Raw genomic sequence first — 18,896 nt, forward strand, 5'->3', positions numbered from 1 at the left:
CTGTAGTCGGAGCACCCCAAAAGTGAATGTGTATATAACAGTAGTGTTGGTTAACTTCGATACGTACATTTGGTTTTTTCGATGCTAAGAGTTGCTTAATAGTATTTTTTTATACATTCTGCTGTGGGATGTATAGTGAATAGTCATTTTATTATGCTAAAGTACATAATTTGCTTTGTCAAAGATTGCAAACATTAGACAGCAACACTTTAAGACAGTTGAGGCTTTTTAGTTTTCCAGTGGCCCCTATGGCTCTTACTCTCTCTCGTCTAATAAAGTGCATCATACCCAGGCATCCTTGTGCCTAGGTTAGTAGATATCAAATACTGAGCCCCTACTCTTCATGTTCTGACCTCTGGGTTTTTTGTAAATTCCTGACGGGGCAGGTAATAAGTGAGGGTCTAGGGAGGAGGGCCAGCTACATTGGAGCCTGGTACCTCTGTTATATCTGTCTGCTGCAACCGTTATGCACGGTTGTTCTTGAATGTACCGAATAAAAATAAAAGTTGAGAAATTACCACATTTTTTTGGGTCAAAAAAACAAAATTCCTACCCTTATCCCACCCAACACCTATATTTTAATAAAAAATGTACCCACATTTTGAAACAAATCAGCCCAAATAAATCGTTCATTTCTTCCTCGTTTTGTGGGGATTCAATAATTTCTACGGATACCATAACACCCCCTACTTCTCCCCTGTGGTGGCGGAAGACGAATGACCCAATGTTAAGCATCAAAATTGATATGTACATTTTGTCCCTTTGAGTATACTTAGCTTGGAGAAGACTGACTCCTAGGCTCATTTATGTTCATGAATGGTCCTGAGCATCCATTTACATGTGTATATTGAGCCAACAGTAGACCGCATACTGTTGCCCTTTCTGAGCTCTTCTGCCACTGCTGTTGTACAATGATACAAATCCTTTGAGTGGCTGTATTGGTGGGGGAGGCGGTGGGGGGGGTTACAAAGGATTGACTCTTTAAATAAACACATGTTCCGTTACTCTTCGATATATACTGTGCCTCTGCTGATGGTCCGTTGTGTATAAGAGCACTTATCCTAATTTGCATCCTAACTTTTTGACATATTCTAAACCTAACTGAAAGCAATGAATTGTTGCAAGCTATAAGCCTATCACCCAAATGTTGTATAACCCTCATATAAACCTTGCTTAATGGTACTTCATGTAGGAGGTCTACAGGAAATTGTGTTCCAAACTGTCCAGGAGGAGTAAAGGAAATGCACATTAATATTGCTGCAAATTTTTCTTCATGTGTCACCATGGATTCTCAATAAAAAAGTTATGCCATTAAGTTCATGGGTCGAGTTAATTTCTCTTATGTCGAGTAGATAAAAAAAGTTAGTCCACCTCCAGGCCTAGAAGGATTTAAAAGATGTTTCAAGGCCAGGTTGTGGTATCATTGCCTACAGCGAGAATATTTCATGAGTGTTCGATGAATAAAGGACCAAGGACTACTACGGCGAAAGTTCCTTTTTTGAGTAACTTGTACTATATCAGACATAAAAGGTCAATGTTTTTTTGTTAAGCCTATTTTCGTGTGTAAATATGAAGTGACTTGCACAAAGGATGCAACCCTACACATGTCTACCATCTGCTGAACGTATGTGCTTTTACTGAGCTATGCCTATTTATTTTTTTGTTTGTTTTCCTGACAGGCTTGCCACACAAAGGATACATGCTGTGTTCTCAGACTATAGCCATGACAAGGTACGTACCACAGAGAAAAGCAGGCTTAATTCAGTTTACATGGTAGGGAAAAAAGAGCAGAGGAAAGCAGCGTCATGATGCCCACTCAGTTGTGGTCGGAACTACTGAGTACGGTGGAGTGCATGGTGAATCTTCTGCTCATGGCTCACAAGGGACAACTAAAAGAAATGAGTACACCTGCTAAAGGTAGACTATGCATTGCAAGAATGATGCTTTAAAAAGTGTACTTGATACTTTCAATGGGGCCAAAGACAGTGCAAGTTGTCTAATTATTTCATTTGGTGGTGTTGTAGAGGCTGTACACAACCAGCATTTTTTCTTTTTTTTTTAGCAGAAGCAGCAAACTCACACATTTAAAATACTTTCCACATGTCCTCAGGCATTTGAAAGGGATCCTTCTGTGGATCGATATCTATTTTGCAAAAGCCCTGAAAAAGGTGCTAGTAACAATTTGGATGTTCACTGCCACCATATCAAATGACGAACTATGGGCCTCATTACAACTTGACTGTCCAGAAATAAGGGTGACGGTAGCAACGTACCGACACCCTTTCTAGACCGGCAGGCTACAACTATGCTATGCGGGGCAGGCCTCTGTGACCAGCAGGTCTGACCTGCTGGGCGCAACGTGTTAGGCAGAAACCTGTGCAGTTCCCTTTGGGAACACTGCAAAAGATTTAGGACTACAGGTGTTAGCAGTAAACCCACTTGGTAGCAGTCTGTACCACCCAGATTTACCTGGTAGCTGTGGCTGAGCAGACGGACTTCCCTCAAGAAGAGTTAGGCAGTATGCAAAGTATACACAATAGGCACTTGGACACAATAATACAAGCAAACACTGACCAGAGCTTTGGTATCAAAGTATATAATTATTTATGTAAAAACACACTCTTTGAAACACTCCAGCACTCTTATTGTAAAACACTGTAAACACAGTTACTATTATAATATATACAACCCTTATTCCTTATCAGATAAGTCTTAGTTAACACCACTTATTTTCATACAGAGGTGAGTGCTGAACTATAGATGGCACTCCAACAAGTTCATGAAGATGGGAGGGAAAAAGACAGAATATGGGAAGGTACACCACTCTAAGCTTTAGGAACACTATTAGCAAGGCAGAAGAGCAAAAGTCACTTGTGAGCCAAAGTCCATAGGCTGGGCCCACTCTTGGAGAGAGCAGAGCACAAATGCGCCCAAGATCACACAGTTACACTAGGCTTAGAAAGTCTTGCAGAGAGTTCGAAAAGAGTTTAGAGAGGCTCAGAAAAGTCTAGCCAGGGTGTCCCAGGCTAACCCAGGTTCGAAAGCCAGGGGCTAAATCTACCCCGTACAGTCGGTGGCAAGCGAAGCCGGGCGGGACACGGTACCTTAAGTGGGAAGGATCCTCCAGCGGTGGCAGTTGTTCCTGGCAGCGGCTGCAAGTTTCGTCGTCGTCCAGGGGAAGAGAAGATCTCGACTTGGAGGAAAGATGAAGGTCGTTGCACTGCCAGGGAAGACACCAGCCGAGGAGTTTTCCGGTTAAAGGTATTACCCTTTAATTCGCGGTTGTGGTAAAACGTGGTATCCCGGTTGCCGGGGTGCTTGGCACAGGCAAGGCAGCCACGAGATACGTCGGGAAGGCGAAAAGACGGTGAAACTGGTTATCCCCACCAGTCAAAGGAAGAAGACTCTCCGGCGGGAGATCTCCTCTGTCGTTGGGAAAAGTGGTGAGACGGTCCAGCAGGGCTCCACCGGTGGTGTCGTCGTGGCAGGTCGGCTCAGCTTCTCCCTCGTCGGATTCTTAGGTCCTGTGGCACTTCTGAAGTTCCAGTCCCCAAAGCCCTGCTTTTATGCAGAAAACCCCCATTCACTCAGCCTAGCTGTCACTCAAACATGCTCAGTGGTGAGCCGGCCGGCTCACCACTTGGGCCAATCAGGACGGAGAGCGACTTGAGTTGCCTAGGCAACTCTGTCCAGGGTGCCTAAATCCCCCTCCACCCCATCTAAGTACCCCTTTGGAGGGCACCACTTTGGAGGGCTTCTGTGGAGAAGCCCGCCAAAAAGTGGAACAAAGGGCTCGACTTGGGTTGGAGTCACGGAAGAGAACACAAACGCCATTTTAGAACCGAGTTTTGGCAAAAAAACACCAACCGGAGAATTAATATTAATTAAATAAACCGGCGGTATGTTCGAGGCTATCGTAATTAATTAAATAAAGATAGTAGCCTCGAACAATGGGAAAATCCCATAGAGAAATATTAGCGGTTGAATATAAAAAGTAGTATCCACTGCCACCAGCCAAAACTCGATCAGGGGGGACGGAGACGTGCCCCCTCGACTAACAGACCCCGGGGCAATCTAATTGCCCCAGCCAGTACGTCCACAATATGATGGTTTGTACTGGTTCTGTTCAGAATTTAAGACTAGTAAAGTCAATGGTGACTTTACAGACCCTGCGAGACATTAGTCAGTCCCAGGGTATGGAGTCTATACTGGGGAGTCACTATGACACCCCTGTGTTACTGCACTGAGGGTGCTGTGTAACACACATCACAAAAACACATGAAGCCCTATGGAGTAAAAGACCCCATAGCCCATTAAACACATCTAGAATCAAAGAAACACACTCAAATCATGTCCAAGAGTGAGGGTGAAAGAGTCTCACTCTTGGCAGGAGAAAAAAATAAACCCCAAAAATCCAGCAAAGCTGCTGGGGGACTCACTAGGTTAGGAAATTCAGCCTAAACAGAGAATTCTCCTTAACACAACGGCCCCAGAAAGCAGATTGGTCACGGAAGCACTGTCACCGTTGGCAACAGTGCCGGTGCTTCCGATGACCCACACCCGTGGAGTCCTGTTGAACTCCACAGGAACGGGGACTAACATTTTCCGGCGCCTGACTTCCCGATCCGCCGCAACTTGTAATGTCCTGGTGGCACCAGGAAGTCAGCTGCCAGAAACAGTGTTACAGGGTTGGTGGCACCATTGGGTTACCGCCAACCTTGTAATGAGGCCCTATGACTTGTGTAAGGAAGGCATGGTATCAAGGTAAGACGGACACATGTGACCACAGTTCAAGGTTGTTTGTTGAACTTTGACAAAGGTGTGATAAACGTCTGTGTAATCCTAAAACTACAAATGGGAGCAAGCTACGAGCATCAAATAATAATATTGCAGTCCTAGTGGAGTCCCATAAAAATAAAAAGGGCCTATACTAAAAGAAAAACTTTGCCAATCCTTACTGCTAATTACAAATAGTGTTCGATAATAATCATGACTATTAAGGTGTTCACAAAATAAGTCAGGATGGTCCGGCCATTGGCCTCCCTTCCCCACGTTTTCAGCCTGGGACAAGGCAGTTCACTCTCTCTGGCTTTCTCGGCACGACGACACAGTTCCATTACCAGCATCAGGGCCTTCTGTGCTCAAGTCTCTTAAGTTATCAAAGTCTCTTGATTCAGAGGCCTGATGTACCAAAACAAACAAAGTTCCTTTACAAATACTCAAGTAAGGTGAGTCACTCTTCACCCTGGATCCCCCTCCGCCAGGCACAGATCCTCTTCTCCAATGCTTTTCCAATGCTTATAGAATATCTTTTCTCTGGTGACACACGGTTCACCCCGGACCCCTCTCAAGACTGGCTCAGATCCCTTTTACACAATTAGTCTCCCTCAGCTGGGCTTGGACCAATTGCAGTTCTTATTAGGTATCAAAGACTTTCAAATGTACACAGGGTTTAGCTTAACCTGTTGCAGGACCACTTCAATTTCACAGTTACAATTTTACACTCTGTTGGATACCTAATCAAGACCTTCGAATGAGCCCTGACGTGGTGCAGGACCACTCTGTATATGGTATCTATCTTGGTTTCAAAAGTTCAGTCACTCCTTGGCTATTCAATTATATTCACGTCGCTCGTCACATATGCCTCATACTCTGTTCTTTGCAGATTTCTTCATACAATGTCGCTGCTTGCAACCTTGGTTCTAACACAGACCGGTCTATCAGTCTCCCCGACTCACCGGCTGTGATGACTTTACTGGCGCTGCTTTGTTTTATGAGCCAAGGACAGTACCACAGCAGCAATCGCTCCACCCCACCTTGGCTATCTATGCAGAGGGCCCGCGGGTACCTTTGACGCACACTGCAACACTGCACCTTTCTTCAGCTTTAATTCCTGGTCTTAGGTTTCTTATTGTCTAGGGCTCTTGAAAGGAGCAGTTCTTCACCGAAAAGGTCAACGGCACTTCCCTCTTTCAGCCCTCTCTGGGCTTGCCGTCTTTCTCCTTGTATTAAACTGCTGTCTTGGAACTGCTGCTTCCTCGTGTGTTCTGCCTTGCTCAGAGTGTGCTTTCGTGCTTCGCCTTTTATCCGTGTGGGGTAGTGTCAGTAATTGCCTGACTCTTGGGTTGGGACATGTCAGGTATACGACTTGGGTGTTAGTCTGTTTTCTTTGACAGTGAGCTGTCTTTGAGAAAGTGTTTGTGTCGAGAAAGGGTGGGGGGGGTTGAGTTCCTAGGCATCCTACCTTGTAGGATGGGGAAAAGGTGTTACAGGGAAGGGGCTACCGCGTGTCACCAGCCGGTGTCCCACACTCCTAAAGTCCCCTCATCCAGGTGATCCTCCCGCACTTGTCCACCCCCAGGAACTGGATCCAAAATAGATGGCTGTGTCCTGGCCTCCTTGATGATGGATCACCGGGGACTAGTGGGTGAAACACCTTCTGCTTTCTCATATTTGACTCTGAATATATGAACAATTATTTATTATTTAAAGAAAACATAATTCTCTGAGCACCCAGTCAAGCAAGGTACCAATTTTATTTTAAATTAGTTTACAGTTAGAAAGTATACATTCTCTTCGTAAGTTGCTTTCGGTGTGCAATCTTCCTGTCCTGTTCCATATGACACTTGGTGATATTTGGACCTGCACAGATGCATTTCTTTATAATGTGCATTATTTGGTTGCTACTCCTCTGCATCACTGTCTTCACCTCCTGCACCTTTTCTTTGATATGAGCCCAGGTAGGAATCTCACGCTATTTGGAGTTCACCTTGTTCTCCAGCATGGGGTCTGGCATGGATTCACATGCTCATGAATATTCCCTGTCGTCAGGCTGGGAATCCTCAGTAAAGAAAAAATCAGTATCAGTTTTGTTTCTGATCTGTCTTTCGTAGTAGTAACCAATCACTGATCTCTGCGTCATACTGACCACAGCCAATGACTGCCCTCTACCTAAGCCCCGCCTCTGGCAGCCATCTTCAGATTTTTACCGCACGTTCAACTGTTGGGATCCTCGTGCTATTGCTCTCGAGCGTTAGTGCTATTTTTTCACGTTTTTTCTCAAAAAACTTCTATTTTTCGGTCAAAAGAGCCTCAAGCGCCACCGTTTCTTCATCTGATCAACGGGGACTCGTGTCGGATTCATCTACGCCCCTCAAGGGTGAAGATTTCGTCGAGCCACGCTTTTGGAGGACTCAGAAGTTTCTCAGGCCCATCTCGAACATGGCCCAGGAGAAGGGAAGCTCGACGCCCGGAAAGCTGTTCAGGGTCTGCCCTGGATGCCAGCTTCAGAATGTCTTTGAGGACGAACACTCCCTTTGTCTTTACTGCCTACATGAGGACAAGACGCACGTGGAGAAGGAATGTGCTTTTTGCTGAAATATGTCGGAGCGGACCATGAAGGACTGCCATCAACGTCTCGCCAACTGGCTGGAAGGGAAGAGCCCGTCAGGCGAGAAGAAGAATTCCGAGCGGTCTTCTAAGACCTTTGAGGACGCCCCGGCGACGGGGGTCCAACACAAGGCCTAGCACCGCGAGTCCGCTGGCACCGGGAGCGCCGAACGGTCGGGCTCTACGGGCGCCAGGCAGGGCACATCCTCCCCGGCACCATCAACCACGAGCCAACTCTCTGGTTCGGGTAAGAGGAAGGCCGAGCACCCGGCGAAGCTCCTGGAGAGACCCCGGTCGAGCTCGAAGGCCCCATTGGAGGGGGAGCGAGGCAGTGACCCTCCCCCCAAGGAGAAGGCGCTGAGCGCACCTAAGGTGGTGAAAGCCGTAATCCACCCGACCAAGGCCTCTATCGAGACAGTCGCGGCGGCCCTGGCTCAGCCTGTGGAGGCTACACCAGTGGTGGCGACCTCGTGGCTCAGAGTCTCCCTGCCACCGCGGAGGGAGTCCTCTTTTATGCCCATCGACAGGACCCCCGTGAAACCTCCGACGGAGAAGAAAAAGGGGGGGGGGCAATAGGTCGTCGTGGATTCAGCCTCAACCTCTGAGGAAGAGCTGATCGAAGTCTTAAGCCACGGCGTTGGCGTGGAAGAAGACCAGCCCGTCGGTAGGGACCCCGACGTAGGAGACGACGATAACGTCGAGGGTGTCGACGGGGCCCCTGACCGCCGGTCGGACTTCCCTCGACCAGTGCCGCAAGACAACTCGGCGGCCATTTTGTTGGCTATACAGTCCTTATGCTCGGAGATAAGGACGAGACTGCCGTTACCACCAGCGGAGGAACCGCTCCCGACGGGGGACCCGGAGCCCGGCCCTTCTGGGAGCCCTCCCCCTAGGAGAAGGATTCATCCTCTGCCTCCTTTTCAGCCATCGCGCCCTGTTCAGCCCTCCTCCCCGACTCGTGGGGATGATACGGGGACTGACACGGCCGCAACGGGTACGGACGATGAGGTTTACGACTAGGATCTGCCGTCGTCACCTCCCACCCAAGCTTCCCCGCCCGACGAGATTGGATCGTTTCACTCCATGATCGCCAGGGCATCCGAGCTTTTCCAGCTCTGCCCGGCAGAGAAGAAGGAAGGTTTCCTTTATCAACGGCGCGAGACCAAGAGGAAGACGGTCCTCTCTGTACCTCTACTGGACGATATTTGGGATGAGGGCCTCGCCCTCCTCAAGAACCCATCCAAGACGCCGGCTAGAAGGGATCGGTACGAGAAGAAGTACCGGGTCCCGAACGCGGCCCCCTTGTGCCTTCGGGCACAGCCGACCCCGGATTCGGTCGTCTCCGCGGCGGCCAGGAAGAAAGCAGGGGGGCGCGGCCTCTACGTCGACCTCCCCGCCGGACGGCGAGGGAAAGAAATTAGATACGATGGGACGCAGAGTCATCTCGTCTGCAGCGACGACGATTAAGGCGGCCAACGCCTTGGCTATCGTAGCCCCCTACGACAGGGAGTTGTGGTACAAACTGGCCCCCCTGCTGGATTTCCTACCGGACGACAAGAGGGCTGAAGCCCTAGAGATCTTGCAGGAAGGAGAGGTGGCGTCGGACCACGCCATTACGATTGCGACGGACATCGCTGACACTGGATTTCGCCAGTTGGGCAACGGCGTGTGCCTTTGACGGTGTGGATGGCTCAAGGCTACTGACTTCCGTCAGGACGTGCAGACCAGAGTCTTGGACATGCCGTTCGACGGAAACAACCTGTTTGAGAAAACAGTGGACGATTCCCTTCAAGCCATCAAGGCAGACACGGAGACCGCCTGGGCTCTTGGGGTTCTCCAGCAACGGCGGCCGCACTTTCGGAGCGGCGGAGGCAAACAGGGTGCCTCCAAAGGTTCCGGCGGCGGATTTTCCACCTACCGTCAAGCGGCCCGTTCGTCGTCGCAGGAAGCTTACAGGGGACGAGGCAAGTCAGGCGGACCCCGCCGTCGTCGCCAAGGAGGACAAGGCGGCAAAGCCTCGTCGAAGCAGGACTGAACCGGCCGTGGGATCGGGCCCCCACCGAAGCACCCCAGTGGGAGGCCGGCTGGTGAGCTTCGTCAGCGTGTGGGAGTCCATCTCCACTGACCGTTGGGTGCTGGACGCCCTAGCTCAGGGTCACGCGCTCGAGTTTCTAAAGAGGTGCCCGCGCGTCCCCCTGTGGCCAGGAAAGAACATCACATCCCTCAACTTCTCTTGGAGGTAAAGGCTATGCTCAAGAAGGGCGCCATCGAGCACGTCCCAAAGAGACTTCGGGGCTCCGGAGTTTACTCAAGATACTTCCTCGTGAAGAAGAAGACGGGAGGATGGCGTCCCATCCTGGACCTACGACGACTGAACAAATTCATCAAGGCACAGAAGTTCCGGATGGTCACCCTCCAACACGTCCTGGGTCAGCTGGAGGAGGGCGATTTCCTGTCATCGTTGGATTTGGAGGATGCCTACTTCCATATTCCCATCCTAAAGGGACACCGAAAGTTTCTCAGGTTTGTGGTCCAAGGGCGTCACTACCAGTTCAGAGCCCTTCCCTTCGGACTGAGGTCGGCACCCAGGGTGTTCACCAAGTGCCTTGCACCGGTGGCATGGCAGCGGCGCCGAGAGGGGATCCACGTCTACCCCTACCTGGATGACTGGCTCATCCGAGCGAAGACGAAGGAGCTCGCCGTGGAGCACACGGCAAGGACCGTCCAACTTCTCACGGACCTGGGATTCTCCATAAACTACGCCAAGTCCCACCTGGTGCCCGCGCAAGACGCACTGTTTCTGGGAGCGAAGCTCGACACAGTGTCGCTTCTGGCCTCTCCGTCGGAGGAAAGGACGAGGGCCATCTTGGGCAAGGTGCAGCAGATGCTGGTTGCGGACGCGGCCAGAGTGAGGTCCATCAAGTCCCTCCTCGGAATGATGTCTTCTTGCATTTACCTCATCCGCCTGTGCAGGCTCCGGATGCGCCCGTTGCAGGAGTTCCTGGACGCGCGCTAGATCCAGACGGGCAGCTTCGAGGAGAGGATCGCACTCGACGAGAGTTTCCGACGAGCGATCCGGTGGTGGGGGCACCCGCGCGCATCTGACGGCGGGCATGGACTTCCAGACCCCCGGCCACCAGGAGACAGTGACCACGGATGTCTCCCTGGAAGGGTGGGGAGCGCACACCGAAAATCTGCACGCGAGAGGCCTTTGGCTCCCGACGGAGAAGTCCATATCAACGTCCTGGAGCTCCGTGCAGTTTTTTGGGCCCTCGGGTCCTTTCTTCCGTCCCTCAAGGACAAGGTGGTGAGGATCTTCACCGACAACACCACCACCATGTTCTACATCAGGAAACAGGGCGGAACCAGGTCCCCAGCCCTGTCCATGGAGGCGCAGGATCTGTGGCATTGGGCCGTCGCCCAAGGGATGTTTCTGGTGCCGTTTCATCTGGCAGGGATAAAAAACACCATCGCCGACTCACTCAGCAGGGAGCTGCGCTCGTGCCACGAGTGGGAACTACGACAGGATCTAGTGGACCGCCTCTTCCGACGGTGTGGCACACCCCAGATCGATCTGTTCGCGACGGCGACGAACTCCAAGTGCCGGAGGTTCGCCAGCAGGTTTCCCCAGCCGAGGAGCATGGGCGATGCTTTCTCGTTCCCCTGAGAGCGCCTGTTTCTATATGCGTTCCCTCCATTGCCATTGCTGATCCGGCTCATCAACCAGCTCAAGAGGTCACGGTGCAGGATGATCCTCGTCGCACCTGCGTGGCCGAGGCAGATATGGTTCCCGGACCTTCTGGACTTGTCAGCGTCCCCGTCAATCAAGCTGCCAGTGGATGCGGATCTTCTCTCCAGGGAAGGAGGCGCCATCCTCCATCACGACCCGAAGTCGCTGAGCTTGCAGGCCTGGCTCCTGCAGCGTTAGAGTTTGGAGGATACGACATACCGGCCGACTGCAGAGAGGTTCTTGCAAAGGCCAGGGCGTCCTCAACTCTTAAATGCTACGGACACAAATGGAAGAGGTTCTCTGTCTGGTGCCACGCACAGAAGATTAACCCTCTACAGATTACAGCTCCCCAAGTACTGCCGTACCTACTGACGCTGGCCAAAGCTGGACTGGCGCACGCGTCCATCAAGATTCATCTTGCTGCGATCTCCCGATACACCAGAACCACGGGGCGGACGTCTTTGTGGTCTCATCGTCTGGTGAAAGAGTTCATGAAGGGACTGTTCAGATCGTTCCCGCCGGTGAAGGCTCCGGCCCCGACCCCGGCGTGGGAGCTCAACGTGGTGCTGACCAAGCTCATGGGACCTCCGTTCGAGCCTCTGCACTCGGCTCCGTTGAAGTTCTTGTCGTGGAAAACAGTGTTTCTTGTGGCCATCACCTCCGCACGATGGGTGGGAGAGATCCAGGCCCTTTCCTGCAAGGCCCCGTACTTGACTTTTCACGACACGAGGGTAGTGCTCAGGACGCACCCCTTCTTCATTCCCAAGGTGCCGTCGGACTTCCACCTCAACAAACCCTTGGTGTTGCCTGTTTTCTTCCCGTCGCCTTCGTTGCCGGCTGAAAGGACTTTGCACTCGCTGGATGTGGCTAGAGCGCTGAAGTTCTACGTGGACCACACGAAGTGTTTTCGGAAGACGTCATAACTCTTTGTGAACTTTGGACCTGTCAATCAGGGGAAGGCTCTCTCGAAGGCTTCCATTTCCAGATGGCTCTCCGGCTGTCTCATGTACTGTCATCGGTTGGCAAACCGACCGCTGCCTGGCCGTCCGAGAGCTCATTCCACCAGAGCGATCGCAGCTACCACGGCGTTCCTATCTGGTGTGCCCTTGCTGGACATCTGCAGGGCTGCTACGTGGAGGTCGACGCACATCTTCACGAAATTCTACTGCGTCGATCGGGATTCCAGGGAGGAGTCCAGGGTAGGCCAAGCAGTGCTGCGCAACCTGTTCTCCTAAGGTGAGCCTGGTGAGGAGGTAAGATTTGCTTAATGTTGAGTTTGATGTAATGCTTAATGTTGAGCCTTTGCCACCTCCCGTGGTTGTGCATGTGTGTACTGCTATGTATTCTTTATTCATGAGCATGTGAATCCATGCCAGACCCCATGCTGGAGAAGGAACAAGTTACTTACCTGTAACTGTTGTTCTCCAGCATGGGTCTGGCATGGATTCACATGCGAACCCTCCCGCCTACCCCTCTGCGGCTCTTCACTTGGTCATACTGCCACTTCACGTGCTACCAAATCTGAAGATGGCTGCCAGAGGCGGGGCTTAGGTAGAGGGTAATTATAAAATAATAATCTATTGACATCCTTCCCCACCCCAACGTCGAACTTCGACACTCGACGCCGGCTGGAGAAGAAATCGACTGTCGGCTGCTGCACGACGGATTTGGGCCTCGGAAGGCTGCTGGCCTCGGCCCGGGAAGTAGGGAGAGTGGGGGGTGGTACATACTCTACACTCTTGGTATATAGGTACACCTTATATATTTCCTACACTTAACAGTCCGCTGCCTCAAGGTGCGTATGGAGGGTACCCCTTTTCAATTCTGCCCCAAGTGCAACCGCAAATACCCTTGGGTCGACAGGCACGCCACGTGCAATCTCTGCTTGCCGAGGGACCACCCCGAAGCGAACTGCAGAGCGTGTAGTAGGTTTAAACCTAAGACACTTAAGGACCGTTCGACGAAGCGTTGGGCCCACCACGCCAGGCAGGCGGCCATGGCAGCGGAGGGCGCTTTCAGCGATGGCAGCGACGCCGTACTTTCGGATGGCGAGGGCATTACGGCGTCGAAAGACAGCCGAGCGCAGGTCCCCGACCTCGGAAGGTCGTCCGGCAGGGCGGCTATGGGGAAGACCCCCGGCGACGCAAGCGCTTCACATACTACACACACTAAACACACTAAGTCCAACCGAGACTCGACGACGTGGAGTTCTCGGAAAGAGGCACAGACAGAACGGTCCGATTCGGTGTCCTCTGGGCGCTCTCGATCAAGATCGCCGCATGACGCCAGGCAATCATCCACTCTTGCCAAGAGTGCCTCGCTCCCTAGGCTAACAGAAGTTCGATCGTCGGAAGATGAAGACGACTTCCACCCCCAGGCCGCACTCCAGGAGGCGGAGCCCGCAATTAAAACCAGCGAGGCCCCACGCTCGAAGGACAGGGACACCTCTCCCGATCCTCGACGCCAGGCGTCGAAGAACCCCGGAGCCACTAAGGGACAGGGAAAACATTTTTCTACGCACGGGGAGGGGGGAAAACAGCAGAAGAAACTACCTGTACTTTCTTCCACACCTGTGAGACACTCCAACCCCCCTAAACAGACAGACAAGTCCAGGTCTGCTGATAGGTCCACAACCAGCAAAGCTACTCAGGATAAATCCCATAGACTTGCTGAGAAAGTCATTCCCAGTTCCAAAAAATGGTCCAGTGAAGACATAGATAGGGTCATGTCAAGAATGTCTTCCTTGGCTGATTTTTATGATAAAAATCCTGAACATTTCCTCTCGTATAATCCACATGGGGCCACACCCTCAGGCTCTACTGATCCTATCCCCCCGAGTAAGAAGGCCCGGTTTGAAACCCCGATGAGGTCTGAACCCTTCGAGGTACAACCTTACGCAACACCATACTCTCGGTATCAAGGAGAGGCTTCCTTTGGTGGAAACGGGATACTATGGGGATGATGAAGACCAGGAAGAAGAAGAGGATGACCCGGAAACATACAGAGTAGATTCCCCGGTAGAGAACGAAGCCCCGGTTACCGACTCCCCGGTCGATAACCAGCCCCTCCTAAATGAGGTTCTCGCTCGCGCCGCAGAACATTTTCACATTGACACCCACGGTGTACAGGAGGAAAGGGACTTCGCAGAAGAGTTAGTGGGAGAAAGGAGGCCGGTTGCCCAGACCATCCCTATCCTTAAATCCATTCAGTGGAGAATAGATCCGTCCCTGGTGAACCCAAACCTCACCAGAGCAGTCAATCCCAGGGTTGAAAAACTTTTCAGGGCAGCTCAGTCTGACCCTCTCTATATAAGAGGACATCTGAAGCCAGACTCCCTAGTTGTTACCAACACTCGTAAGAGGGCTGGGACACCCTTGTCTTCGTCAGAAGCTCCTCCCGACAAGGAGAGCAAAAAACTATACGGTTTCGGCAGGAAGGTAGCCTCAACGTCCGCCTATCAAGCAAGGATTGCTAACTCCACCATCCTGTTGGCCAGCTACAACTGCCATCAGTGGGAAGAAGTCGCGGCTCCCATAGCCTCTGCTCCTGAACCGTTAAAGGGCCAATTAGCTCGGATTTCCGCAGAGGGTAGAGCCGTGTCTGGTTGCATTTTGAAAGCAACCTTAGACGCCGCGGACAACGCAGGCAGATTTATAGCCGAAGGTACTGTTATCAAGAGACATGCGTGGTTACGGCAGTCTGGTTTTAAGACAGAAACTCAGGCATCATTGTTAGACAAACCGGTGGAAGCCGATCTGTTGTTTGGGAAGGCGGTCGAAGACGCACTGAAAAATGCCAAGGACGAATACGAGATACTCAAATCCCTTGGCCAGTTAACCAATAAACCCCCTAACCAGAGAGGGAATAGTAATTTTCGTCGCCCACGCGGCCAAAATTCCCAGAGAGGATCTAACTATTCCCAGGGGCAGGGTACACAGTGGAACAACAACCAACAGTCTACCCAGGGTTACGACAGAGGTAATAGGAGAGGTTGTGGTAAAGGCAGAGGCAGCCCCAGCAAGGGAGGCGGCACGCCTCCACCAAAGCAGTGACGCTCAGTTCAGGGTCCCTTCTCACGCAACCCCAGTAGGGGGACGCATTTCAAACTTCACCCAGGCTTGGGAAGGAATCACATCAGACAGATGGGTGCTGTCAACAGTAACCACAGGGTACTGTATAGAACTACTGCAGCGTCCCCAGAACCATCCTCCACGACAAAAAGTACTCTCCTTAGAACATCAGAAGATTCTCCTCGAGGAGATCGCCATTCTTCTACAAAAGGACGCGATAGAACTCGTCCTGGGACACCAGGTAAACAAGGGTATTTATTCAACTTACTTCCTTGTGCCAAAGAAAGACTTGACAATGCGCCCAGTATTGGATTTACGGCCTGCCAACAAGTATGTCAAGCCCCAAAAATTTCGTATGACCACGCTACAAGAGGTAATCCCCCTCCTAAAAAAGGGGATTACATGGCAACCTTGGATATGAAAGATGCTTATTTTCATATTTCCATGTTCCCAGCGCACAGAAAGTACTTGCGCTTCAAGGTGGACAGTCGCCACTACCAATTCAAGGTACTGCCCTTCGGGATAGCTTCAGCACCAAGGGTATTCACCAAGGTACTGGCGGTGGCAGCTGCACACCTACGCAGGGAGGCAATCCCAGTGTACCCTTATCTGGACGACTGGCTCATAACGGGGGAAACCCCAGGAATTTGCAGGACAAACATTCAAAGGACTATCGACCTCCTCCACAAATTAGGCTTCTCAATCAACGAGAAGAAGTCAAGCCTAGTGCCAAGCACCTCCAAACAATTCCTAGGAGCAATCCTGGATACCCAGGAGGGGTTGACCTTTCCTTCAGAAGAAAGAATTCGGAATATACTACTGCAAATTCCGCATTATCAGTCCGGTCAACAAATAACGGTACGCAAAGCAATGCGGTTACTGGGCATGATGGCGTCATGCATTTACCTGGTCCCCCACGCGCGCCTGCGCATGCGTCTCATGCAGGAATGGTTGGCGAAAGAGTGCTCTCAGGCAAGTGGTCAGTGGGACGATCTAGTGGTCGTTTCGCCAACACTGGTACAAAGCCTCCACTGGTGGACAAGAGAGAATCTCGCAAAGGGGAAACCCTTTTACGATCCCGAAGTACAGTCAGTAGTCACTACAGATACATGTCTGACGGGGTGGGGAGCTCACCATCTCCACCACACAGCACAGGGTCTCTGGTCTCACTCAGTGGCCAAGAACCACATCAACCTGCTAGAGCTTCTGGCAGTATTCAGAGCGCTTCAGGCGTTCGAGCCCCATCTACTAAACCTGTCAGTGCAAATCCGGACGGACAGCACTACAGCCATGTTCTACCTGAACAAGCAAGGAGGGACTCGCTCGCCAAATCTGTCCAAGCTTGCCCAGAAAATCTGGATATGGGCACTCAGACGGAACATCTTCCTGTCATCGCAACATGTTCCAGGGGAGCTCAATTCCCTAGCGGATGCTCTGAGCAGAGACTCCCTCCCAGAGGAACACGAATGGGTTCTTCACAGAGAGGTCGTAGAAGATCTCTTCTCTCAGTGGGGTTTCCCCACTATAGACTTATTCGCCACAAGCGAAAACAGACAATGCCCAGGATTTGCATCCAGGTTCCCCCAACCAGACTCCCAGGGGAACGCCCTGTGGATGAACTGGTCAGGGATGTTTGCGTACGCTTTTCCACCAACTCCTCTCCAGGAAAGTGGTGAACAAGATGAACAAGGAATCGATGACGCTCGTCCTAGTTGCTCCGATGTGGGCAAGACAACCGTGGTTCCCACACCTACGCAGGATGGCGGTGTGCGAGCCCATCAAACTTCCAGCCTGGTACAATCTACTGTCCCATCACCAAGGTCAAACAGTGCACCAGCAACCCAACTCAATGAACCTGGCAGCATGGCTCCTGAGGTCAGAGTTTGGACATCTCAATTTGCCACAGAGGTGTATGGACATCCTAAAGGAATCTAGGAAACCAAACACAAGGCACTGTTACTTTGACAAGTGGAAGAGGTTCGTTATCTGGTGCCAGAGTAGACAAATCAACCCGGTTGATTGCACTCCTTCCAACATTGTTACATACATGCTCCACCTGCTAGATGCAGGATTGGTTTTTAACTCGCTGAAAGTACACCTGGCAGCCCTCTCGGCTTACACCACTTCCCATAGCAAGGTGTCGTGGTGGAAAGTACCAGTAGTTAAAGCCTTCATGGAAGGAGTAAAGAGACTTCACCCTCCTATTTCAAACCCACCACCAGGGTGGGACCTTAATGTGGTGCTAGCCAAGCTCATGGGCCCCCCTTTCGAACCCATGCATAAAAGCAGTCTCAAACACCTGACTTATAAAACGGCCTTCTTAGTAGCTATTACTTCTATAAGAAGGGTCAGTGAAATTCAGGCTCTGTCAGTGCAAGATCCCTTCTTTACTATCCATAAAGACAAACTGGTTTTACGCACACACCCTAGGTTCTCACCTAAATTTATATCAAAATTCCATGTAAACCAGTCCATAGAGCTTCTGGCTTTCTTCCAGAACCCGCAAAGCTCTGCTGAGGTGAAACTACACACCCTAGATGTGCGTAGGGCGGTCCTCTACTATGTAAATAAAACAAGACCGCTAAGGAAAACAGATCAACTGTTTGTCTCCGTAGCTACAGGCAGAGAGGGGGATCGCGTCTCTAAAGGTGCCATCTCGAAGTGGATTATTAACTGTATCCAGCTGTGTTACTCACTCTCTGAAAAGACTCTGCCTTTTACGCCAAGAGCCCACTCTACTAGAGGCATTGGGGCCACTCTGGCTTTCATTGCAAATGTTCCCCTTGACACCATTTGCAAAGCAGCTACTTGGAGCTCTATTCACACTTTTACTCAGCATTACTGCATTGACACCCATTCCAAGGCAGATACACAAGTGGGACAAGCGGTTCTAAGCCACTTATTTGCTCATGACCCTTCTCACATCCCACCTCCTTCTTCTGGTACTGCTCGCTAATCTATGCACAGCATGTGATCTAAGCAGATTCCACAAGCCTCAGAAGGAATACATTACTCACCGTAATCGTATTTCTGATGCTTGTATCTGCTTAGATTCACATGCGACCCACCCTTCCTCCCCTCCGAGAGAAGGCGCATGATTGCTTGTAGTCTTACCTTTCTGTCTATCTGCTTGGATTATCTGTACTCGCGCTACTCCTCGTGCTACCTCATGTCAGAAAAAATACAATCTGAGGATCCTAGACGCGTGAGGGATCTTGGGTACAGTGGACGACACACTAGGGATAGTATTACTGGCACGCCCTGTGTCGACGCCCATTTTCGAGTTTCGAAAAACAAACTGTAATCCGCAGCTTCCACTAGATGTCGGCCTATGCACAGCATGTGAATCAAAGTGTATATATATATATATATATTTGCTGCCCCTTTTTGTTACTCTTACAGAGCAGTGGTTTGTTGAACATGGACACGGGAACTTAATAAATTAGCTGCAGCATTTGGATAGTCCGTTAACCGCACTGATCTTACTTGATTATTTTATACGCAAATTAAGATTTAAATCGTGCTTGAGTGTAGGGAAGTGTCCCATCCTTAAAGAGAGCTCCAGCGCCCATCAAGTTTTTCTAACATTAAAAGATCACTGTATGGGTGGTGTCTTATGCAGTGTCATTTTGTGTTTTTATGATGCATGCATGTTCATGTTATCTTGCACTATTTTTCATGGTTTCGTACCTGTAAGTTGTAAGTCG

The 18,896-nt window shown here is 50.9% G+C and overlaps 1 protein-coding gene across 1 annotated transcript in view; it reads left to right on the plus strand.

The window, feature by feature from the left end:
• The window catches only part of PNPT1 (polyribonucleotide nucleotidyltransferase 1), a 1,336,943-nt gene that overhangs the window by 590,484 nt on the left and 727,563 nt on the right, over positions 1-18,896 (plus strand). Inside the window, exon 10 of the mRNA XM_069608057.1 lies at positions 1,680-1,731. Within this exon, the coding sequence (XP_069464158.1) occupies positions 1,680-1,731 (52 nt within the window). The remainder of the gene's footprint in view (positions 1-1,679; positions 1,732-18,896) is intronic.

This window comes from Ambystoma mexicanum, chromosome 4q, assembly GCF_040938575.1.
Source record: "Ambystoma mexicanum isolate Mex_15411 chromosome 4q, UKY_AmexF1_1, whole genome shotgun sequence".
NCBI classification, from domain to species: domain Eukaryota; kingdom Metazoa; phylum Chordata; class Amphibia; order Caudata; family Ambystomatidae; genus Ambystoma; species Ambystoma mexicanum.